The sequence below is a fragment of the Arvicanthis niloticus genome, chromosome 12 (assembly GCF_011762505.2).
Source record: "Arvicanthis niloticus isolate mArvNil1 chromosome 12, mArvNil1.pat.X, whole genome shotgun sequence".
NCBI lineage: Eukaryota > Metazoa > Chordata > Mammalia > Rodentia > Muridae > Arvicanthis > Arvicanthis niloticus.
Window position 1 is genome coordinate 78,747,716 of NC_047669.1, and position 18,605 is coordinate 78,766,320.

An 18,605-nucleotide genomic window follows, 5' to 3' on the forward strand; every position below is an offset into this window, starting at 1 on the left:
ATCTGCATCTGAAGTCATGGCTCCTAGGAAGAGGGCTCCATATCCCCTTCATTATTATAACTGAGGACCTGGTAGCTTGCTCAATATTTATTGAAACAATTGAGTCTCCACTAAAGAGTTGAAAGGAGAATCTCCAAGAATTACTTACATATCAATGTCCACAGCAGTATCTTTCATGGTAGCAAAAGGGTGGAAGCCACTCAACTGGCCTCTAACAGACAAGTGAATGGATTGAAAAATGTCAGTATGCCTTGGATCAGGTTTCTGTAACAAAATGCTACATAACCAGTAAATTCAGGTATCTCTGTTCTGGAGGCTCAGATTTAAGACCAAGATGCCAGTGTGGTTAGCTTCTGATGAGAGTTTACTTTCAGGTCATTGCCTGCTGACTTCTCAAACCCTTGAGTGGCAGGAGGAAGGCAAGAGAACTCCCTCTGGGCTTCTCTTATAAAGATGATGGTCTCATCACTGGTTATTACTGACCACAGGTATATCCCCTTCTCGCCCATTTATTCTGAGGGTTAACATTTTGACATAGCAACACAGCAACATAACATTCAGCCACAACAGCATGTGAAGATCACCAGACTAAACATAAAGAATTCTGGTACATGCTGCATTGTGGGAGAATGGAAGCCCCTAGCCTCAAGGACATTGTACTCAGTGAAGTCAGCACGTCTCTTCCTGTGATCCCTAGAACAGTCAGACTCATAAAGATAAAATATAAAGGTGGTTGTTGGCAGGATGGGTGTAGGTGGGAGACAGAGCTTCAGTTTTGCAGGATTAAGCCTTCTGTTCTGGAGAGAGCTGGAAGTGATGCTCACACAGACCACAGTGTGGAAAGGTTCCATGGCACTAGGCTGTACACTTACAAGTGGTGAAGAGAACTAAAGAGAGAATCTCTTGAGCAATGGAAATATCACCTGCCAATAAAATGCTGGTGGCCTATTAGCTTAGGCTGGAAATAAGAAAATGGAAATTCTGGTAAAGAGAAAGGAGTTCGGGGATAGAGTCAGGTGGGGGGTTGGAAGGGTGGGAGTGGGGGGATTGACTCAAACTCTGTGGAAGATGGTCACATGAACCCAAGGAGAGGTAACTAACCATGAGGCACAACTTGGAGTAATTTGAAGAAGTCATTGAGTTATAAACTAGTAGAAATGAGCCAAAGTTATTGGCCTAGGCATTTATCAGAGTTATTTCAGGGAACTTGGGTGTGGAGTAGCAGGAAACTCACAGTTACAAATGATGCCTAATGTGGGGCATAGACTATGAACCTAAAAAGAACCAGGCTTAGAGCCTGAACAGTTCCGGGTGGAAGGCACAAACAAACACTCCCCAGAAACAGAGCAGGTTCCTAGATAGATAGGGGGAACCAAAGCCAAGTGCATTTCACAGGTGAGGAGCCTTAATAGAAACCACCCACTTTATAGCAAAGCCAGCAGAGAGTAGCAAAGGCCCATGAGCTACTCGGATGGGAGCCCTCACAGCTTTTCTCAAGCATAGCATGGTTCCAGAGAAAGGTCAAAAAGTGTGCTAGAAAGAGTTAGATGGCCTAATTCAGGTCCATGCTGGAAAAGCCTACAACCACCCAGAGTCAAGCTGAGAAGGGCCAATTTAAGAGGGACAGGAACCAGGAGCCAGCAGCCTGTGCAACATGCTAGTTGAGCAGCAGAGAGATGCTACCTACAGACATGTGGAAAAGGCAGGGAAAGCTGAAAAGTCAACAGACTTGGTAAGATTCTTGGGAGGTCCTAAGGGGAGGGTTAGAGATTAAAAAGAAAAGTATTTTCTATATTAAAAAATGGAAAGTGCAATGATACAATGCATCTGGATCCCATAGGATTTTGTTTTGCACATCAGCATACAAATAATTGTTTTTTCAATAACAATTACAATTTTATATATCCTCTTAAAGTGAGATCAGAATAAAACAGACTTAGATAAAGAAAGGACTGAAAGATGGAACGTTAGATTGGAGGCTGTAGAACAGAGGTTAAACGATTCTTTAAATCAGAGTAAACAACCTTCAGGAGAACCCACTCTAGAACCTATAATAACAGCAAAAAGGGTAGTTCTAGATAAGAAAATCCACAAGTGCTTGAGGAATCAGAATGACAATCCATAGAGATGCAATATAATGAATTAAGAGTACAAATTATGTTTGATGTTACCCTGGAACAAAGTCATGCAATGGACTGTATGTTTCATTTTGTAGCATTTGGAGAATTGAACTATGTGCACCTGTTGATACACCATACTATTGATGCATATTCAGAATTCCAGTGGGCTTCTGCTTTAAGTTCTGAAAAGGATGATTCTGAGATTACGCATTTATTAGAGATGGTGGCTATCTCTGCCTTTGCAGATTAAAGCTGATGATGACATTCTAATGGACATGTGTATCCATTAGAATACAATTGTCTAGACATTATGGCATAAAATATGTTACTGATGTATCTTACAGTTCCGCAGATCAAACAAGGAAAGATCTAATATGTCTTTAAAGGAAATGCTCATAGAACAGAAGGGGTATATGGGGATCTCTCAAAGATAGTTTAAATAATGCTTTATTGACTTTAAAATTTTTAACTCTTAATGGGACAGATAACACAGCTGCTGAAAAATGTTAGATTATGGGAAAAAACCTGCCAAACTAAATCATCCTGTTTATATTAAGGATGTCCTAACCTCAGAATGGAAGGAAAGAAATGTGTTATTTTGGGAAAGAGATTGTTTATTTGTTTTCACAGGGAAAAAAAGGCTATAGATTCCTTCCAAACTGATTTTTTTAAAGAAAGGTTTTGACAGGGGGAGACCTCCTGAATATCCTGGCTGATATGAAAGACATGAATGAAATCAAGAAGAAGAACAAAATGGGTAGAATATATGCGGAACCCTGTACATAGGAACAGCTCTGAGACTGCCTGAGACATGAAAATGTCTCCAGCCAGAACTTCAGACACACATAACCAACAAATCTTGTTGGCTGTAAAGTCCTCAAGATTTATCATGCCATCTTTTCATATGGCAAAGATGGAAATTTATATTAGTTTGGTTATACAGTCCAAACTAACTTATAAAGAAAGACAGATGCTTTACCTACTAGAACAGAGAGAAAGAAAATAATAAAATCTTTAACTGATTTGTATACACTTCACATTCCATACACATATTAAAGCAGAAATGTCTATGACTTGTGAAAGTTTTTAAGTATTGACAGACACCCATGAAGTCAAGATGGCCCTGACAAGATTCAGCATTGAGGATGCTGAGAAGGATGCTGAGATGCTGAAATATATTTATTCCAGGATCCTGCTTGATCCTACCTCAGACTGCCTCAAGGCTGTTTCCTCACAAATCTGCATCCACTGAGACAATTTCTAAATGGCTAGCTAGATCATCCAGCATCACAGACTGTTCCAGTCAGGACTTCAGTTAAGCCCTGAACTTTCTCAGCATGCAGAGAGTAGACAACAAATGCTACAGCTAGCTTTCTTAAAACTGACCAATGTCCCAAGAAAAACAATGTTGAGCAAAACAATTTTGAGAGTGACATCTCCATTCCAAAGAGATGGAATAGATGGTTTTTGGTTATTCAATGAGTGGTGGATGTTTGTTGACATTAAAGGGGAGCTGGTTGCAAATTACTAATGGTCTTGATTAAGGAAGAAACAAAGAAAAGGAGGTTGGATTCAGAGATTTCTTTTTCTCTCCTCTATCTTTTTTTTTTTTTTTTTTTTTTTGTCTCGCCTATCTAAAGTTAGGGGTTAAAGTGGAGGAAAGGAATGAAAAGGAAAAGGGGGACATAGGAATAATATAAGAATAATAGGAATACAAAGGGTAGATTATTGAATCCACTCTTAAACTATAGAGATGCTACTAGCCAAAAATCCTACATTGGTATAGATCAAAATTAAGGTTATATTTGGTTACAACATACTATGTATCAACTCTTTTTAAGGTATTGTATCTATGTAATTTTTAAAAAGGCAGTGTTAAGTTCTGGCCCTTTTGAAAGCTGCTATTACAAACTATTTAGGATAATTAAGCAAAGCGAGTTAATAGCCAATCAATCAAACTGATGGTCATGTTAAATACTAGTCTAGTTTATTACAGAAATATGTTTCCAAGGTTGAACAAAGAGTAAATAGCTAGAAACAAACAATTCAGATATACTATAGGTAGACTGTTTTCAAAGACCTCAAAGCTCTACAGAATATGGCATTTAAGGATGTTCTATTAACAAAAGGGTTTTATGACAATGAGACAGGTCTGCTCCTGGCAGCACCTCAATTCTACTTCAAAGGAGATGATGATCACTGAAGAACTTCCAAATGGATTTTGCTTCAAATGTGGCAAGCTAGCCACAGGGCAGAAACTTCCTTTGTTTCTACTGCTACAGTTTGCTGTCCAGACTGGACAAATGGGACACAGGGAAGTTGATTGCTGAGCTTTGCCAAGACATGGTAAGCAGTCCTTCATATTTCCTGCTTCACAAAAGGTCTGTCAGAAATTCTGGGTCAGGAGGCTAAAGATGATGCTCCAACAACAGAGAGAAACTGGGGGACTGTTCAGGAAGCCAGCTTTCTCAGTCTTCTCTATACTTGTGGAAGCTGCTTGCCTGCACTTCCTGCATTCTCAGGTAAATTTATTCCTTCTTAGGTCTCTAATGGGGTTGAAGACTAGATAGTTAAAATCTCACAATTAAGCTTTAATTTGTTTAGGGTTTAAGAAAATGTTCTTAAATCTACAAAGATGTTTTAGGTTAGTAATGTAAGTTATGATAAAGATCGAGTTAGGTACAGAACTCTGAACTCACCAAGATATTATGGATACTAGTATACTTTCTCCAAGGTTGCCAAATGTGTATGGACTGGACATTGTGAATGTAATCATATTTGATAGTTTTCATAATCATTATTATTGTTTCTAGTTTATTATTGTAAGAGAAAGGACCTTTTAATGCACTAAAAGGGGGAGATGTAGAGAGACTCTCTTGTGTAATGTGTGGAAGCATCACCTGTCAATAAAATGCTGTTGGCCTATTAACTTAGGCAAGAAATAGGGAGGTAGAAGTTCCAGTACAGAGAGAGGATTTCTGGGATAGAGTCAGGTGGGGTTTGGGGAGGGTGGGGGGATTCACCTCAAACTCTGAGGAAGATGGCTGCATGAGCCTAAGGAGGGGTATTAACCACATGGCATGACTTAAATGAAATAACTGAGTTATGAGCTAGCTGCAGTGAGCCAGAGTTATTGGTCTAGGCACTTATTCATATGTAAGAAGTCTCAGAGTCATTATTTCAGGGAGCTCGGTTGTGGATGGGAAAGCCAGGAGTTACAGATGACACATTTTATGTTCTGTGTATTTTACTGCAGTAAAAACGAATTCCTAAAATAATTCCAAGGAGTAATTTTTTTTAAAAGAGTAATATATTTAAAGGAACTTGAATTTTTTTTACTGCAGAGGCTGGCGTGTGTACTCTATCTTTTTTTTTTTTTTTTTTTTTTGTGACATTTACTGAAAACTGTGACAATTTTGAATGTTGGAGCAAAGTTAACCATATCCCTCTAGTGAAGGTTTGTCTCCCAACTGACTCTTCAGTCTTACTCACCAGTTCTAAAGTGAAGGAAACCTGGAAAACAAAAACTCAACAGTGTGAAGGGAAGCTCAAGCTCTTAAACAGTGGACAGAGGAGGTCATTTCTAGGCATAAATGTTTCCTAAAACCCCTAAAATATCAAATAAGCTCTTGGAGATTGGGAAGTCCTGGCTTGTCATCTTGGAAAGAAAAGGCTCAAGACACCATCATGTCTGTTCCCATTGCCACCAAACTGAGGACAGAGTGTCTTTTGTTTTCTTAATAAGAAAGTGGTTTAGTGAGGACTTTCTTTTCTATGGGAAATAGATCCTTGTTTTTGTTGGTGGAGGTGAACAGAGTCCAGCCTTGTGACAGACACATGACTGGCAATGTCTGTCTGTCTGCCTTTTATCTGTAGGCTCAGGCCCTGAAAAGAGTGTAACCTCAGAAGCTCAGAGAAGCTTCACAGCCCCAGGGGTCCTCTGGAGAGAGGGCTCTTTGTTTTCTCCTGCAGAGCCTCCTGGCCTCACATCCTCCTTCCCCAGAGAAGGTTGTGTAGGAGCATAAGGAACAGACCAATCAGAGGGCCACATTCTGCCCCCTTCACCTCCTACAAGGGTCATGTGGGAAGCTGAGTGGACATGAAGCTGCTCATAGCATCTCCCCTTCCAATCCAGACTTCCTTTCTCTGTCCATGAGGCAGAGTAACATTGAGCCCATTAGTGAAAGGGGCTTTGGACCTAGCCTGCCTAGCATTTCCTGTCCCTGGTCAGTCAGCATGAACTGCTGTGTCATGTTCCTGGGACTTCGGAGGCTTGTCTATTGCAAATGAAACCTGTGTTCTGTGTCTCTGTTCTCAGCATCCTGGGTGGCAGAGGGGAAATTGGGGGCACATTTAAAGACAGTAGGCTTAGAGGATCGTTATCTATCTCTTGTATAGTGAAGCTGTCACAATCTCCACTAGGCATTTTAGATAACCCACACAAGAACTATCTCAAAGAATGAAAAATATTGAAAGTTGGATTTTTTTTTTCTAGTTTGTTTCCCTGGTGCTATGGTAAAAGCACCTTGGGAAGGGAAGGTTTTAGTTCATCTTATAGGTTACAATCAATTAGAATAGTGGTTCTCAGCCCGTGGGTCACAACCTCCACAAGGGTACCATATCAGATATCCTGCATTTCAGATATTTACATTATAGTTCACAACAATAGCAAAATTACAGTTATGAAGCATCAGGACCTCAAGAAAGAGCAGAAGTAGGAACAACGGAAGACGGTTCTTATTGGCTTCTTCCCTGACTTGCCCAGCTTTCCTTAACAACTCAGGCATACCTGCCTAAGGATGGTACCACACACAGTGACTGGGCTTGCCTACATCAGTTATAAAATGCCCCATAGATATCTACAGGCTATTACAACAGAAGGAGTTCTCCAGTTGAGGTTCCCTCTTCCTAGAAGTGTCAAGGTGACAGCCAAAATTAGCCATCACAGGCTCTCTAAAGCTGGGGTGGAACTTATGTAATTTCCTATTTATGGGATATTACTCCCATTCATGGGAGAGGGGTTGCATAGGTGTCCAGTTACCCATGGGACCTGGACGTCCATCAGTAAAAATGAGTGTAGAAATAACTATTACTAAATCCCGGCTGTGGGTTCACTACCCACCCCAATAGTTTATGTTCCCGAATGAAATACAACACACACACAGCCTTTGTATTTTAATGTGCCTTAAACAACACAATAGCTGGGCCTTGGTCTAACCTCATTGCAGTTAATCCCAAGTCATTACTTACTAATTCTAACTACTCTGGACCCAGTTGGGCAGCCCTCTGGGCCAAGCTTCCAGCTCCTTCACATGGCGGCTATGCCTCTCTGTCCTACACTCTTCTCAGGCATGGTGTCTCCCCTCCTCTGCTCCTGGTCCCAAGTCTGGGAAATCCTAAAATCCTGCCTCTGTCTGTCCTCCCCAGTTATTGGCTGTTGGCATCTGTATTTACCAATCAGAACCAACTGGGGGCGGGTTCCCAGAAGCTAAGGCAGCTGCTCCTGTGTAAGCAGGTTTGGGGGAACAAAATTAGCATTAAATTAGCATTTGTAATACAAGCAGTTACAGTTGAGTGTTTATAACTTTGTGTTTTTAATTTGTTTTTATATTTTAAAAACTGATTTGAGATGAAATTTACATGTTATTTAATGTATCCATTTAAATGTATGCTCCAGTGGTGCTTAGTGTGTACACACAACTGTATAGCCACCGACTCCGATTTAAAACGGTTTTATCACTCAGAGAAAAAATTCCACAGCTATTCATGACTCCTCATTTTTCCAAGAAGAGCCAACCTGATGTGTGTGCTGAAGGCTGGGACAGGTAAGGAATACAGTGGGTAGGTTGGGAAGAAGACATGGCCATACCACCCGACCCTATATATCCTCCCTAGCTACCTACCATAAAGGAGTGGGTTCCATCCCCGTTCACTCATTCATTCATCCATCCCCCTTCCCTTCATCCATTCATCCTTCCATTTTTCAATAAGTACTATGCAATACTTACTGTGTACAGGGCTCAGGACAGTAAGACGCCACTTGATATTTGGTGGGGAGAAGGATGAGGACAAGAGATACTCTCATAGAAATGCTTGAATTATAAAAGAGGAGACACATGGGCTCAACAGAAGTGTTGGCTGAGAGACGGAGGAGCTAGATTAGCAGTGAATTTGGGTGATTGGGGGCTCTGGCCAGGGTGGGGAAAGAGGAGCAGACATTGTGACCACAATATTCCTAGTCCTTAGATGGATGTTCTAGAAGGAACAGCCATGGACTAATGTTCCCCCAACACAGGTCACTCCTGGAGGTTCTAAGGCACCCATCCCATTACTGCCTGCCTCAGGATCAGACTGTTCTGAGACAGTCTCATGGGAAAACAACTGAGTACACCAGGCATAGCCAGCTGAGGACTTCTTGCCTGCCTCAGCCTCACAGCAGGGAGGAGGAGGTGTGATAGATATCCTGATACACTCATTTTTGGTAGTGAGGTCAGTTCTGTAAGACTTCTTCGCACAATCATTTAGTGTCTTCATGACATGAAAGTTCAGCAAGGCACTTCTGTAGACACTCATGTGATTCTTAAGGACTGAGACTTGGAGAGTGTGTGTAGACTACAAAGATTCCACAGCCAGTAGCAGGCTAAACTGGGGTTCGAATCCAGGCCTAATAATCCCCAAATGCTTTCTTTTAGAGAACACTTGCAGGGTGTGCCTTGAGTCCAGAGCTGGAAAATGTGCATGAATCTCTTAGTCAGCTGATTCTGCAAAGAAGACTCATTCCTGGGCATTGGCTATGGGGTTGGTGTAGACTGTCTCTTCTAGAAATCTGTCCTTTGTACTCCGCATAACCTGGATGAGTTGTTCCCAATGTTTCCCCACTCTCTTAGCTCCCTGACCACCAGCAAGAGGGCATGTGGATCTCCTTACCTCTGAGAGGCTAGTGGTAGCTCCACATCCAGGACTGGGGTTTGGAGCTCAGGCTTTGAGTGACTTCTTAGGTTCTGAGGGCAAATACCTTCTGCACCTTGACTGCTGCTCTCTGCTTTTACCCAGCCATCACCTGCTGATGCTAGACATTCCTCCGGAAAGCAGGACTCAGATAAACATGCTGCAGCTAAGCCCCAACTTACGTGGCAGTTGGTAGCAGCTGGGGACCTGCATGTCCTTCAGTGTGAGTCTTTCTAGTAGTGACCAGTGCCCCAAGAGAGAATCACTTGCACACCAATCATGTGTGACACAGCCAGAATAAATTGTGTAACCAACCTGCTTCAGTCAAATTCAGCAACATGTTTATGTTAAGTGACACTCTTAGAAAATTATCTTTTTTTTCCCTTCTTGGTTAAAAATAATAATAATAATTTGGGGTTGTAGCAAAATGGCATGTGGCAATTGTGGGGTTTCTTTCTTTCGTTTTTCTTTTTCTTTCTTTCTTTTTTCTTTTTCTTTCTTTCTTTTTTTTTTTTTTTTTTTTTTTTTTGCTTTATTAATATGTGTTTAAGTCTAGGAGATTCATTTCTAGAATGGGAGCCTCGGAAGAACCTGATTAAGGAAATCAGCTCTTGCAATCCTCCTGATAAATGAGTGTGGGCAAACAGCCCTTTAGTGGGGCAGGAAGGCCACGGTGGGTACTGTTGCCTGGGCTGGCTGGCAGACTCCAGCAGATGGGCTAGTAATGCAATTAGGAACCGTTGTGTTAAATGAGCCATTATTTAAATTATCTGCTGCTTTTCGTATCTATTAACCTGCTGGGAAAGAGACAGTGGTATCTGAGAAATCTCAGGCTCGTCACTAATTGGATGAATCACCCAGTTTTTCCCTTTACTGCCACATTTTACCTTATTGCAGCAATTAGCAAATGGCTCTCTGCGGGATTATTGCCCAATGCATCACTGAAGATTAGGAGGGGTGCAGGCAGGAAGACACATGCTGGTTTGCAGCAGGAGGCAAGCCTGTGGCTCCTCACATGGTGCTCATAACTGTTCTTATTCTTTCCATTCTGGTCTCTTGATTAAGGGACATTAGTTTTCATCCGAGGTCACAATACCCAGGCTGGGTGCTTCTTAGCGGCACACAGCCATTTCTTGGATGTCTGGTTCCTGGTTGTAAAAGCATCACTTTGAGACAACAGAAGGAGAGATACTCGGAGTGCCTTATAACAACACTAATCCCATTTATGAGGCTCCCTTTTTATGGACACCACTCACAAGCCTGGCTACTTACCCACCTGCACCTGCCTAACTATCCCTGGCCACCCACACACTCACCTACTGAAGGCCCTGCTCTTAAATGCAAGGACACAAGGGCTAAGTCTCAATAGATGAAATGGGGCCAGAGCCCCAAGCCTTTAAACCCTAATGGAATGTAAGGTGAAGTTTGTTTGAGTCAATTTCCTGCTTGCTTCCCCTGGACCTCATGTGGGCTTGTGTCAGGGAGAGTAGTCTACCCTATTCTGGGGCTGTCACCTGAAACAATTAGATTTCTGTGTATTAACAATAAGCCAGGCCCTTGGGAATGGAGTCCTTACCATGAAAGCAATTAGCAAATGGCTAATTGCTAATGAAAGGATAGGAAAAGGATACCGGTGACAGACAGGCAGGGTCACAGTGGAATATTTCTGAAGCATCACGGGGATTGGTGCTATCTGGAGGCCACATGAGCAGAGGGCTCTAAATGCATAGGAGTTTGGAGTTCTTAGGTATTGGTCAGTTTGTGTGTGTGTGTGTGTGTGTGTGTGTGTGTGTGTGTGTGTGTGTGTGCCAGAGGCTGTGACTATGGAGGGAGAACTGGTGCCTGAAGCAGCTTGGTCCATGATGGTGGGAACATGAGGCAACAGTCAGTCACATGACAGTGGAAAGAGGGAAGCTCAGGCCAGAAGTTGGGTTGCGATATAAACTCTTAAGGCCTCCACTGGCCTAGGTCACCCAGTGAGGGACTTACCTTCCCAAGATAGTGCCATCAGCTGAGGACCAAATTTTAGACACATAAGCTGGGACGGGGGGGAGGAGGGAGGGTGTCCATTTTATAGTCAAAATGTAATACTCTTTTATTCTGAGCAATCTCTCTTCTCCTACAGCATACTCTAGGAGTAAGCACCTTGGTGTTTGCTGAGTGGGAGATGACTTGTGGGGCCCTTCCTCTGAAATGAGTGGATTTGAGTTGAGAAAAATATGGTAGCCCAATAGGCCTGGGCAGCAGTAAGAAATGATTGGGTCACACAACAGTTTGTGTTTGGGTTGATTTCCTCCCTACTTGTGTTCTCTGCTTCCACTGAGGGAGGGCAGAGAGCAGGAGGGCAGACATGAGGATGTGGGGATGAAAGAGCCGTGTTCATAGGAGCCTACGGAGGCTAGAAGGAATTCCAGATCCTGGAAAAGGGTGGAATGGCAACTCAGAAAGCCCACATCACTGGGGCCATTGTGCTGAAGACAATAGTCTTGCCTGGGCCTAGACATGCAGGAGAGGTCAGGGTTAATGTGGAATGCCAGACTGCCTGGCAGCACAAAGAAAGAACAGGACTCTGGGGTAGGCTGGCATTTCACATGCTTCCTGACTGCTGTTGGGTCGATGGTTGCCAGTGAGACCCCAGAGACATTTGTGCAGTAGCCTAGCAATGGCCATAGGAGACAACCAGTCTTGTTCAGGAATCTGTGGCTTTTATTATCTATAACTTTTAATGATCAACAAACAGTATTTCCCGCTGCCCTGCCCCTAGTTATTGTTTTTAGGTGACTTGTTTCTTGCATAACAGCCTCTCCTCTTTTAGAGGTCTGACATTCCCTGACTGCCTCAGCAGACATCCCAAGTGCCCTGGGCTTTGTTACTTCCTCTCAGTCCTTCAGCTCTTTACCTTCTACCCAAGCAACTTCAAACATCATATCACAGCCAGGAACCAGGAGCACTCTGGTCTGTTGGTTACACATGTGTCAGCTGGGGACAGAACTGATGGGTGTCTTCTGGTCAGTGAGGGACTTTAGACATGTTCCTGATAGGCATCCAGAGAGAAAGACAGAGAGACAGAGACAGAGACAGACAGAGAGACAGAAAGAGAAGAGCTACAGGTAGATAATAAAAGTGGCAAACTTTTGTCTTCTTCTTCATACTTTTGACTGAAAACAAAGGCCTAAAGTTCTGGAGGGATTTTTCACATACCAGTAGAGTCCCTCAAGGCCAGACTGAGACATGCTTACCTCAAAACTGTGAGCCTATCAGCCTCCCTGCCTTTGTTCAAACTGACAAACTCTAAATTAGGGGAGGGGAATCCCTCAAAGACACTTAACCACCCCCAACCTTCAAGGGACAAAACAGATTCTGCATTCCCAAGTCTCTCCTCTTCAAAGAGTCCATCTATATGCCTGTATGTGTGACTGGTGTGTGTATGTGTGTGTGTGTCCTCACCCCTAATTAAAGCTTTTGTGTCTGAGATTTCCCCTACTGCTATAAATTGTGCTTGAGATTTTTCCTGACTTTAATTTCTTAACTGATAGAGCAAAACCCAATCAACACCCCTAGATAGTAACCAGTAGCCTTGGCACTGAACAGGCTATATTTCAAAGCCCCTTCCCAGGATGGGCCTTGCTGCTTCTGCATGCACCATGTATATGACTTCTGTTCTTGTGTTCCCATTAAGCTAGCAAAGAGTGGGTCACAGAAGCCAGTTCTGCAGGCAGTCAGTAGACTCAGAAACAGTCACCTTGAAGATGAACAATGTGATGGAGTGACAGATGTCTAGAGCAAGTCGTGGCAACTGTCGCAGCAGAGTGAATGAGAAAACACCGTTCTGACAGCATAAGGATTAGGGATTAGGGATACTAAGAAGCAGCCAAAGAGGCAGGAAAGATGCTTCCCATCCTGGGAACTTATGGTACCAGGACTCTGCCTACATCTCACTTTGGTTGTCCAGCTCCCAGTACTGTCAGAATGAGCATGTGCTATTTCATGCCACCTCATTTCTGGGAATTTGTTATGGCTGCCAGTGTAACATTAAGGCCCATGGCTCAGAAGAATTGAACCAGGCCTGTCTGTATTAAGATACTCAATAAACATATGGAGCTTTGTGGCTAAGGGAAGAATTTTTCAGGTATCCAAGAGGAAAAGTAAGAGAGGCCTTGGATTTCTCATCAGGTGCTGGGTGTTGAAGGACACTGGAAAATAACCATAATGTGAGGAGTCCACAAACATCTTCCAAGTCTACAAAACCCAAGCAAGACATCGTTCCAGTGTGAAGACCTCAGTAGGCATCTGGGAATATGAACATGCCAGGAGAAGATGTCACCCATTTTGGGGTACAGGCTGAGTTTCCCTGAGAGGACCTCAGGACACAGTACAGAAGCTGGCCATTTGTGGGCCAGGTGAAGAGTTTGGACCTGAGGTTGGCAGGAGGTGATGGACTTACTTCCTTGTAGGATGCCTCAGCCATTGTGGGAAATACAGTTCCCAAACGCAAACCCCTGAGCCAATGAGACGGCTCCACCGTGGCAAGAGTTCTTGTTGCCAAGGAAGACAACCTGAGATTAATCCCTGGTACCCACATGGTGGAAGGGGCGAAGCAACACTCACAGGGAAGTGTGTCTTAGTCAGTGTTCTATTGCTGTGAAGAAACACCATGACCACAGCAGCTCTTATAAAGGAAAGCATTTAATTAGGGCTTGCTTATAGTTCAGAGGTTTAGTCCATTGTCGTCATGGAAAAGCATGGTGGCAGGCAGGCAGACATGATACTAAAGAGTAGCTGAGAATTCTGTCATAATCTGCAGGGAGAGAGAGAGAGAGAGAGAGACAGACAGACAGACAGACAGACAGACAGACAGACTGACTAGAAAGGCCTGGCTTGAGCATTTGAAGAGCCAAAGTTCACCCCCATTGACACATTTTCTTCATTAAGGCCACATCTCTTAACCTGTATCAAGTAACACCATTCCCTAATGAGTAAACATTTAAATCTGTCAGCCTATGGGGGACATTCCTATTCAAACCACCACAAAGTGTATGTGTATATACACACACACACACACATGTGTATATATGCAGGAGATATATGCATATACATAAATATACAAGTAAATACAAATGTATATATACATATATACAAATAAGTATAAGTACAAATAAGTATCTATGCATATATACATAGATACATGTAATATATACATATATGTATCTATATATATTTATACATGTATATATACATGTATGTATACATATGCGTATACATATATGTATATGCCTCAGCAGTTAAGTAAGTGTGCTTGCTGCCCACCAAGAGGAGCCAAACTCAGTTCCTAGCACCCTTATTGGGTATCTTACAACAACCTATAACTTCAGCTCCAGGGGATCCAATACACTCTTCTGGCTTCTGGGAACACGCACACACTTTTGTTTTTAATGTGGGACTAGGGAGATGGCTAAGTTGATAAAGTCCAATGTAGGCATGCGGACCTAAGTTTGGATCCATCACTCCCACATGAAAATCTGGGCACAGTAGTGCACATTTATAACTCCAGCACTTGGAAGGTGGGTAGTGGAGACAGGCAAATCCCTGGAACTGATAACCCAGTCAGCCTAGCTGAATCAGAGCACCCCCCAGTTCACTGAGAGACCCTGTCCTGAAAAACTAAAGGAGAAAACAATTGTGGAAGACACCAGACATCAACCTCCATGTGTGTGTGTGTGTGTGTGTGTGTGTGTGTGTGTGTGTGTGTACACATGGGTACATATTTTGTTTGGGTTGACCACACACAGACTTCTTGTCATTATCCCATAAATAATATGCCTGTTATCATAGAATTTACATTGTACTAGATACTTACCATGAAGAAGCAGTGTGATATGTCATATAGGTACACAGGATCCTGGGTTCATGGGTCAACCCAGTGGTCTATTGCTGTGTTGCTGTGAAGAGACACCATGTCCACACCAGCTCTTATAAAGGTCAATCTGGTAATCAGCAAGGCTGGTGTGGCATGAGGTGAAGCTTACTGGAGACAAGCTTAGCATTCGCAGACTCTGGCTCAGACTCTGGCACATTGAAAGATTTGACAGGCTCTGACTTAACAGGCCTTAGGTAGTCCCTAGCTGTGAGCAGACTGAAGGAGAAGGTGGGAAGACCACTTAGGAAGAAATGACAATGGCATGGGCCACTGTGATCCCCTTGTACCACCCATGTGACATTGTGGGGAGAGAGAAAAAGCTCACTGAAGATTTAGCCTGAGCAAGTGTTACAGAACTATGTTAACTTAGATGACAAAATCTTGTGGATCTGGCAGATTCCTTTCTGGTTACATATATTTATTTCCTGGATGCTACCTCTCCTGTCATGTGGTATCCCCTGTGCCTCTGTCATTATGAGAGTTTTCTCTCACAAAGAATACCAGTCAGGCTGCATTAGGACCCTACTTAATGATTTTGTCTTAACTTGATCAACTCTGACTGATTTCTAAATATTGTTCCACTCACAGAGACAGGAGTTTAGACCTAACACCTGTGGTGGGGAGAAATCCAGATAGAGATGTCGGATAAGTAAAGCCCAAGCCTAGGGGTAGGTAAGCCTGGGAATAATTAGCGCAGTGCAAGCAAGCAAAAACTCCACAGGCTCCCTGATAGCCTGAGAGAAGGCACAGCAGAAGCAGACTTGGAAGAATGCCAGAGAGAGAGAGAGTATGTGTGTCACCAGAAGGAGGAAAACCTAGCAAGGGCAAGGGCGGTCTCCTGGAGTCAGGAGGAGAAAGGGAAACTGAACCAAGTTAGAGATACAAAGTTGTGGGCCTGGCCGAAGCTAAGGGTGCTCTAATTGTTGATTAGAGGTCCTGGGTTAAAAAACGTGCCTGCCTAATAGCATTATCTGTAGCTTGTGTAACTGGATGTTCAAGCCTAAAGACTTTAACTGCTTATTCTGTGCTTGATTATAAAGTCTGTGTTTATTTACTAAATAGTCCATGTTTGGACTGAGGCTAGATGCTAGGTGGATAGCACACTCCACCCTCTGGGGAGCCATTGTTTACTGGAGAGATGGGTCAGACAATTAACATACAGGGCAACAGCTTAGTGCCAGTAGCCACCAGGAACTGCAAATTAGATAGCATTCTCCACCCACTAGAATGGCTGAAAAAGAAAATAGGGCCACCAACTTTCAGAGAGGGCCTGGAGCAAATGAGCCTAGTGGGCCATAACACATTGCCATAGAGGTACAGCTCGCACATCTAGGTGTGAGAACTTCTCCATTTCTTTTTATTTAAAAGGCATCTACCCTTTGACCCAGCAGGATTCATTCCCAAGAGAAATAGAAACACATCCACAAAAAGACAGAAATGTCCAGGCAGCCTTATCTATCATAAGGCACCACCACTTCCCTCAAGAGAGGCAGAGACAAGCAATGGATTGCAGCCTGGTGGTAGAAAGAAAGGAGCAGATACTCCACAGCATGTAAGAGTCTCAATGCAGCTGGGCAAAAATAGAAGAAAACCACATGGTTCCAGAATGTTCAAGAACAGAGGAAACTCACCTGTTCTGATAGAAGACAGAAGAAACTGGTGTCTCCCAGAAAAGAGGGGCAAAGAGAACAAATGGTATATTTAGGTATAATCTAGGTTTTAGCGATGCCTTGGCTTGGGCATAGAACCTGCCCAAACTCACCATCAGATGTCTGGCAATTTGGGCTTGTGTTAGAGTCTCACTGTGTACCCAGCCTAGGTTAGCCTCCAACTCAGCACCCTCCTTCTCTAACCTCTGTATTGTTGGGATTGCAGATATCTACCACCCCTGTCTTTTCTATATCAAAATTAGACTTTAATAAAGCTAAAAAAAGAGACACCTGTTTGCTGGAGTCAACGCTCAGTGGTTAAGAGCAATGGTTGCTCTTGCAGAGGACCCAGGTTCAGTTCCCAGCATCCACACGGCAGCCCACAAACATCTGTAATTCCAGTTCCAGGAGTTCTGACACCCTCTTCTGAACTCCATAGGCACCAGCACATATGTGGTGTATTTAATACATTCAGGCAAGATACACTTGAAATGAAAATACATTCTTAATAAGGATGCGCTTATGATGGATGTCTTCAGAGACTCAGCAGGGAGATGAAGTAAAAACAATTCCTGGGGAAACGACACCATGGTGGATTTGATTCTCCAAGAACTATTTGGAAAAGCAAGAAATTTCTTGCCAAGGATGAACCTGTGCAAAATTCCAGAAGTGACTAAAGAACTGGCCATGTTATCGAGTATTAGTGACTCGAAATGCCCCCTGTTTAATAAACCTGTCTAGAAGGCTCCTGAGGTATCTGAGGCAAATCCCACTTGGCTCTTGTAGCAGCGTCTTCTGAGGCTGTCAGGCTTCCCATATGACTTTATACATCATTTTCTAACATTTCTCCCTATATCAGTATGGATATTTTGTTTTTTACTGATAAATAAATTGTTGTGCTTGGTACTTCTACAAATAATTTGAAGCTTTCCAATTTTTTTTCTCCTTAAAAAACAAAAGGTACAGATTCTTGTGGACACCGGAAGCAGTAACTTCGCTGTGGCAGGTGCCCCACACTCCTACATAGACACCTACTTTGACTCAGAGAGGTGAGTGGCTTACACATAGCTGCAGGGGCTGGCCTAACGGTGAGGCCTGGATTGGCATCTTTGAGAATGTACTGGAACAAAACAGTCAGAAGGCCATCTGTCTCATTTCGAAGGAGTTATATTCACGTGTGCATGTTTATATATCTGTATGTGTATGTGTATACGGATGCACATATCACATCACATGCACATCTTCTTGCAGAGAATTTGTATCAGGTTCTGCTAATAGCCTTGGGGGAAATCACCTTACGAAATTTCAAGTGTAACACATTCCTTGTTTGTACAGAAGCTGCACTTCACAGTGTGGAAAATCATTGGAGAGGAAGCCCACATATGTGTGTCCCACCCACTGCGTATCAGGCTCCTCTCAGGTGCCAGGAATGCAAGGGTCTCTTATTTGCACAGCTGAAGAGAGGACAGGGATTGCCTGTGCCAGGTGGCACCCCATAGCGTCTCAGTATATTAGTGCTGGCCCCTCCCTCGAGGAACACAGAGCTTCTGTACAGCATGTGTGTAGAGCGGATGGAGTTCCTGTGTGTGTGCCCATGTGCCAGCAGATTGGGTTTTGGTGCTTTTGCTGTCTTGTCCTGGTCACACTGGTGGTTCACCTTGGCATCTGTCTCTATACATCCCCCATCCCCCTCCCATGACAGCCTCTAGACTGCTGGACATTGTTGCTCCAGATAATTCCTGTTTAACCCTGTAGCCCGGTAAGTGAAGGGACAAGGAGTCTTTCTGAATTCCAGCTTCTAGACCTTAGTCTTGTACAATGCCTTATAATGAGATCAAAGGCCGTTTAACCACCCCATACATACATAATTCTTATGAGTTTGAGATAATGCAGGTATTGCATATCTGATCCAAAAAGCATTGCATGCCCTCAAACCTGAAACACTTTGAGCAACCACAAAATCCTGCAAGT

The 18,605-nt window shown here is 43.2% G+C and overlaps 1 protein-coding gene across 2 annotated transcripts in view; it reads left to right on the forward strand.

Moving 5' to 3' along the window:
* Positions 1–18,605, forward strand: part of Bace2 (beta-secretase 2) — a 93,103-nt gene that overhangs the window by 29,794 nt on the left and 44,704 nt on the right. For both annotated transcript variants that reach the window (XM_076943220.1, XM_034515576.2), the window contains exon 2: positions 17,595–17,683. In XM_076943220.1, coding sequence (XP_076799335.1) covers positions 17,595–17,683 — 89 coding nt within the window. The remainder of the gene's footprint in view (positions 1–17,594; positions 17,684–18,605) is intronic.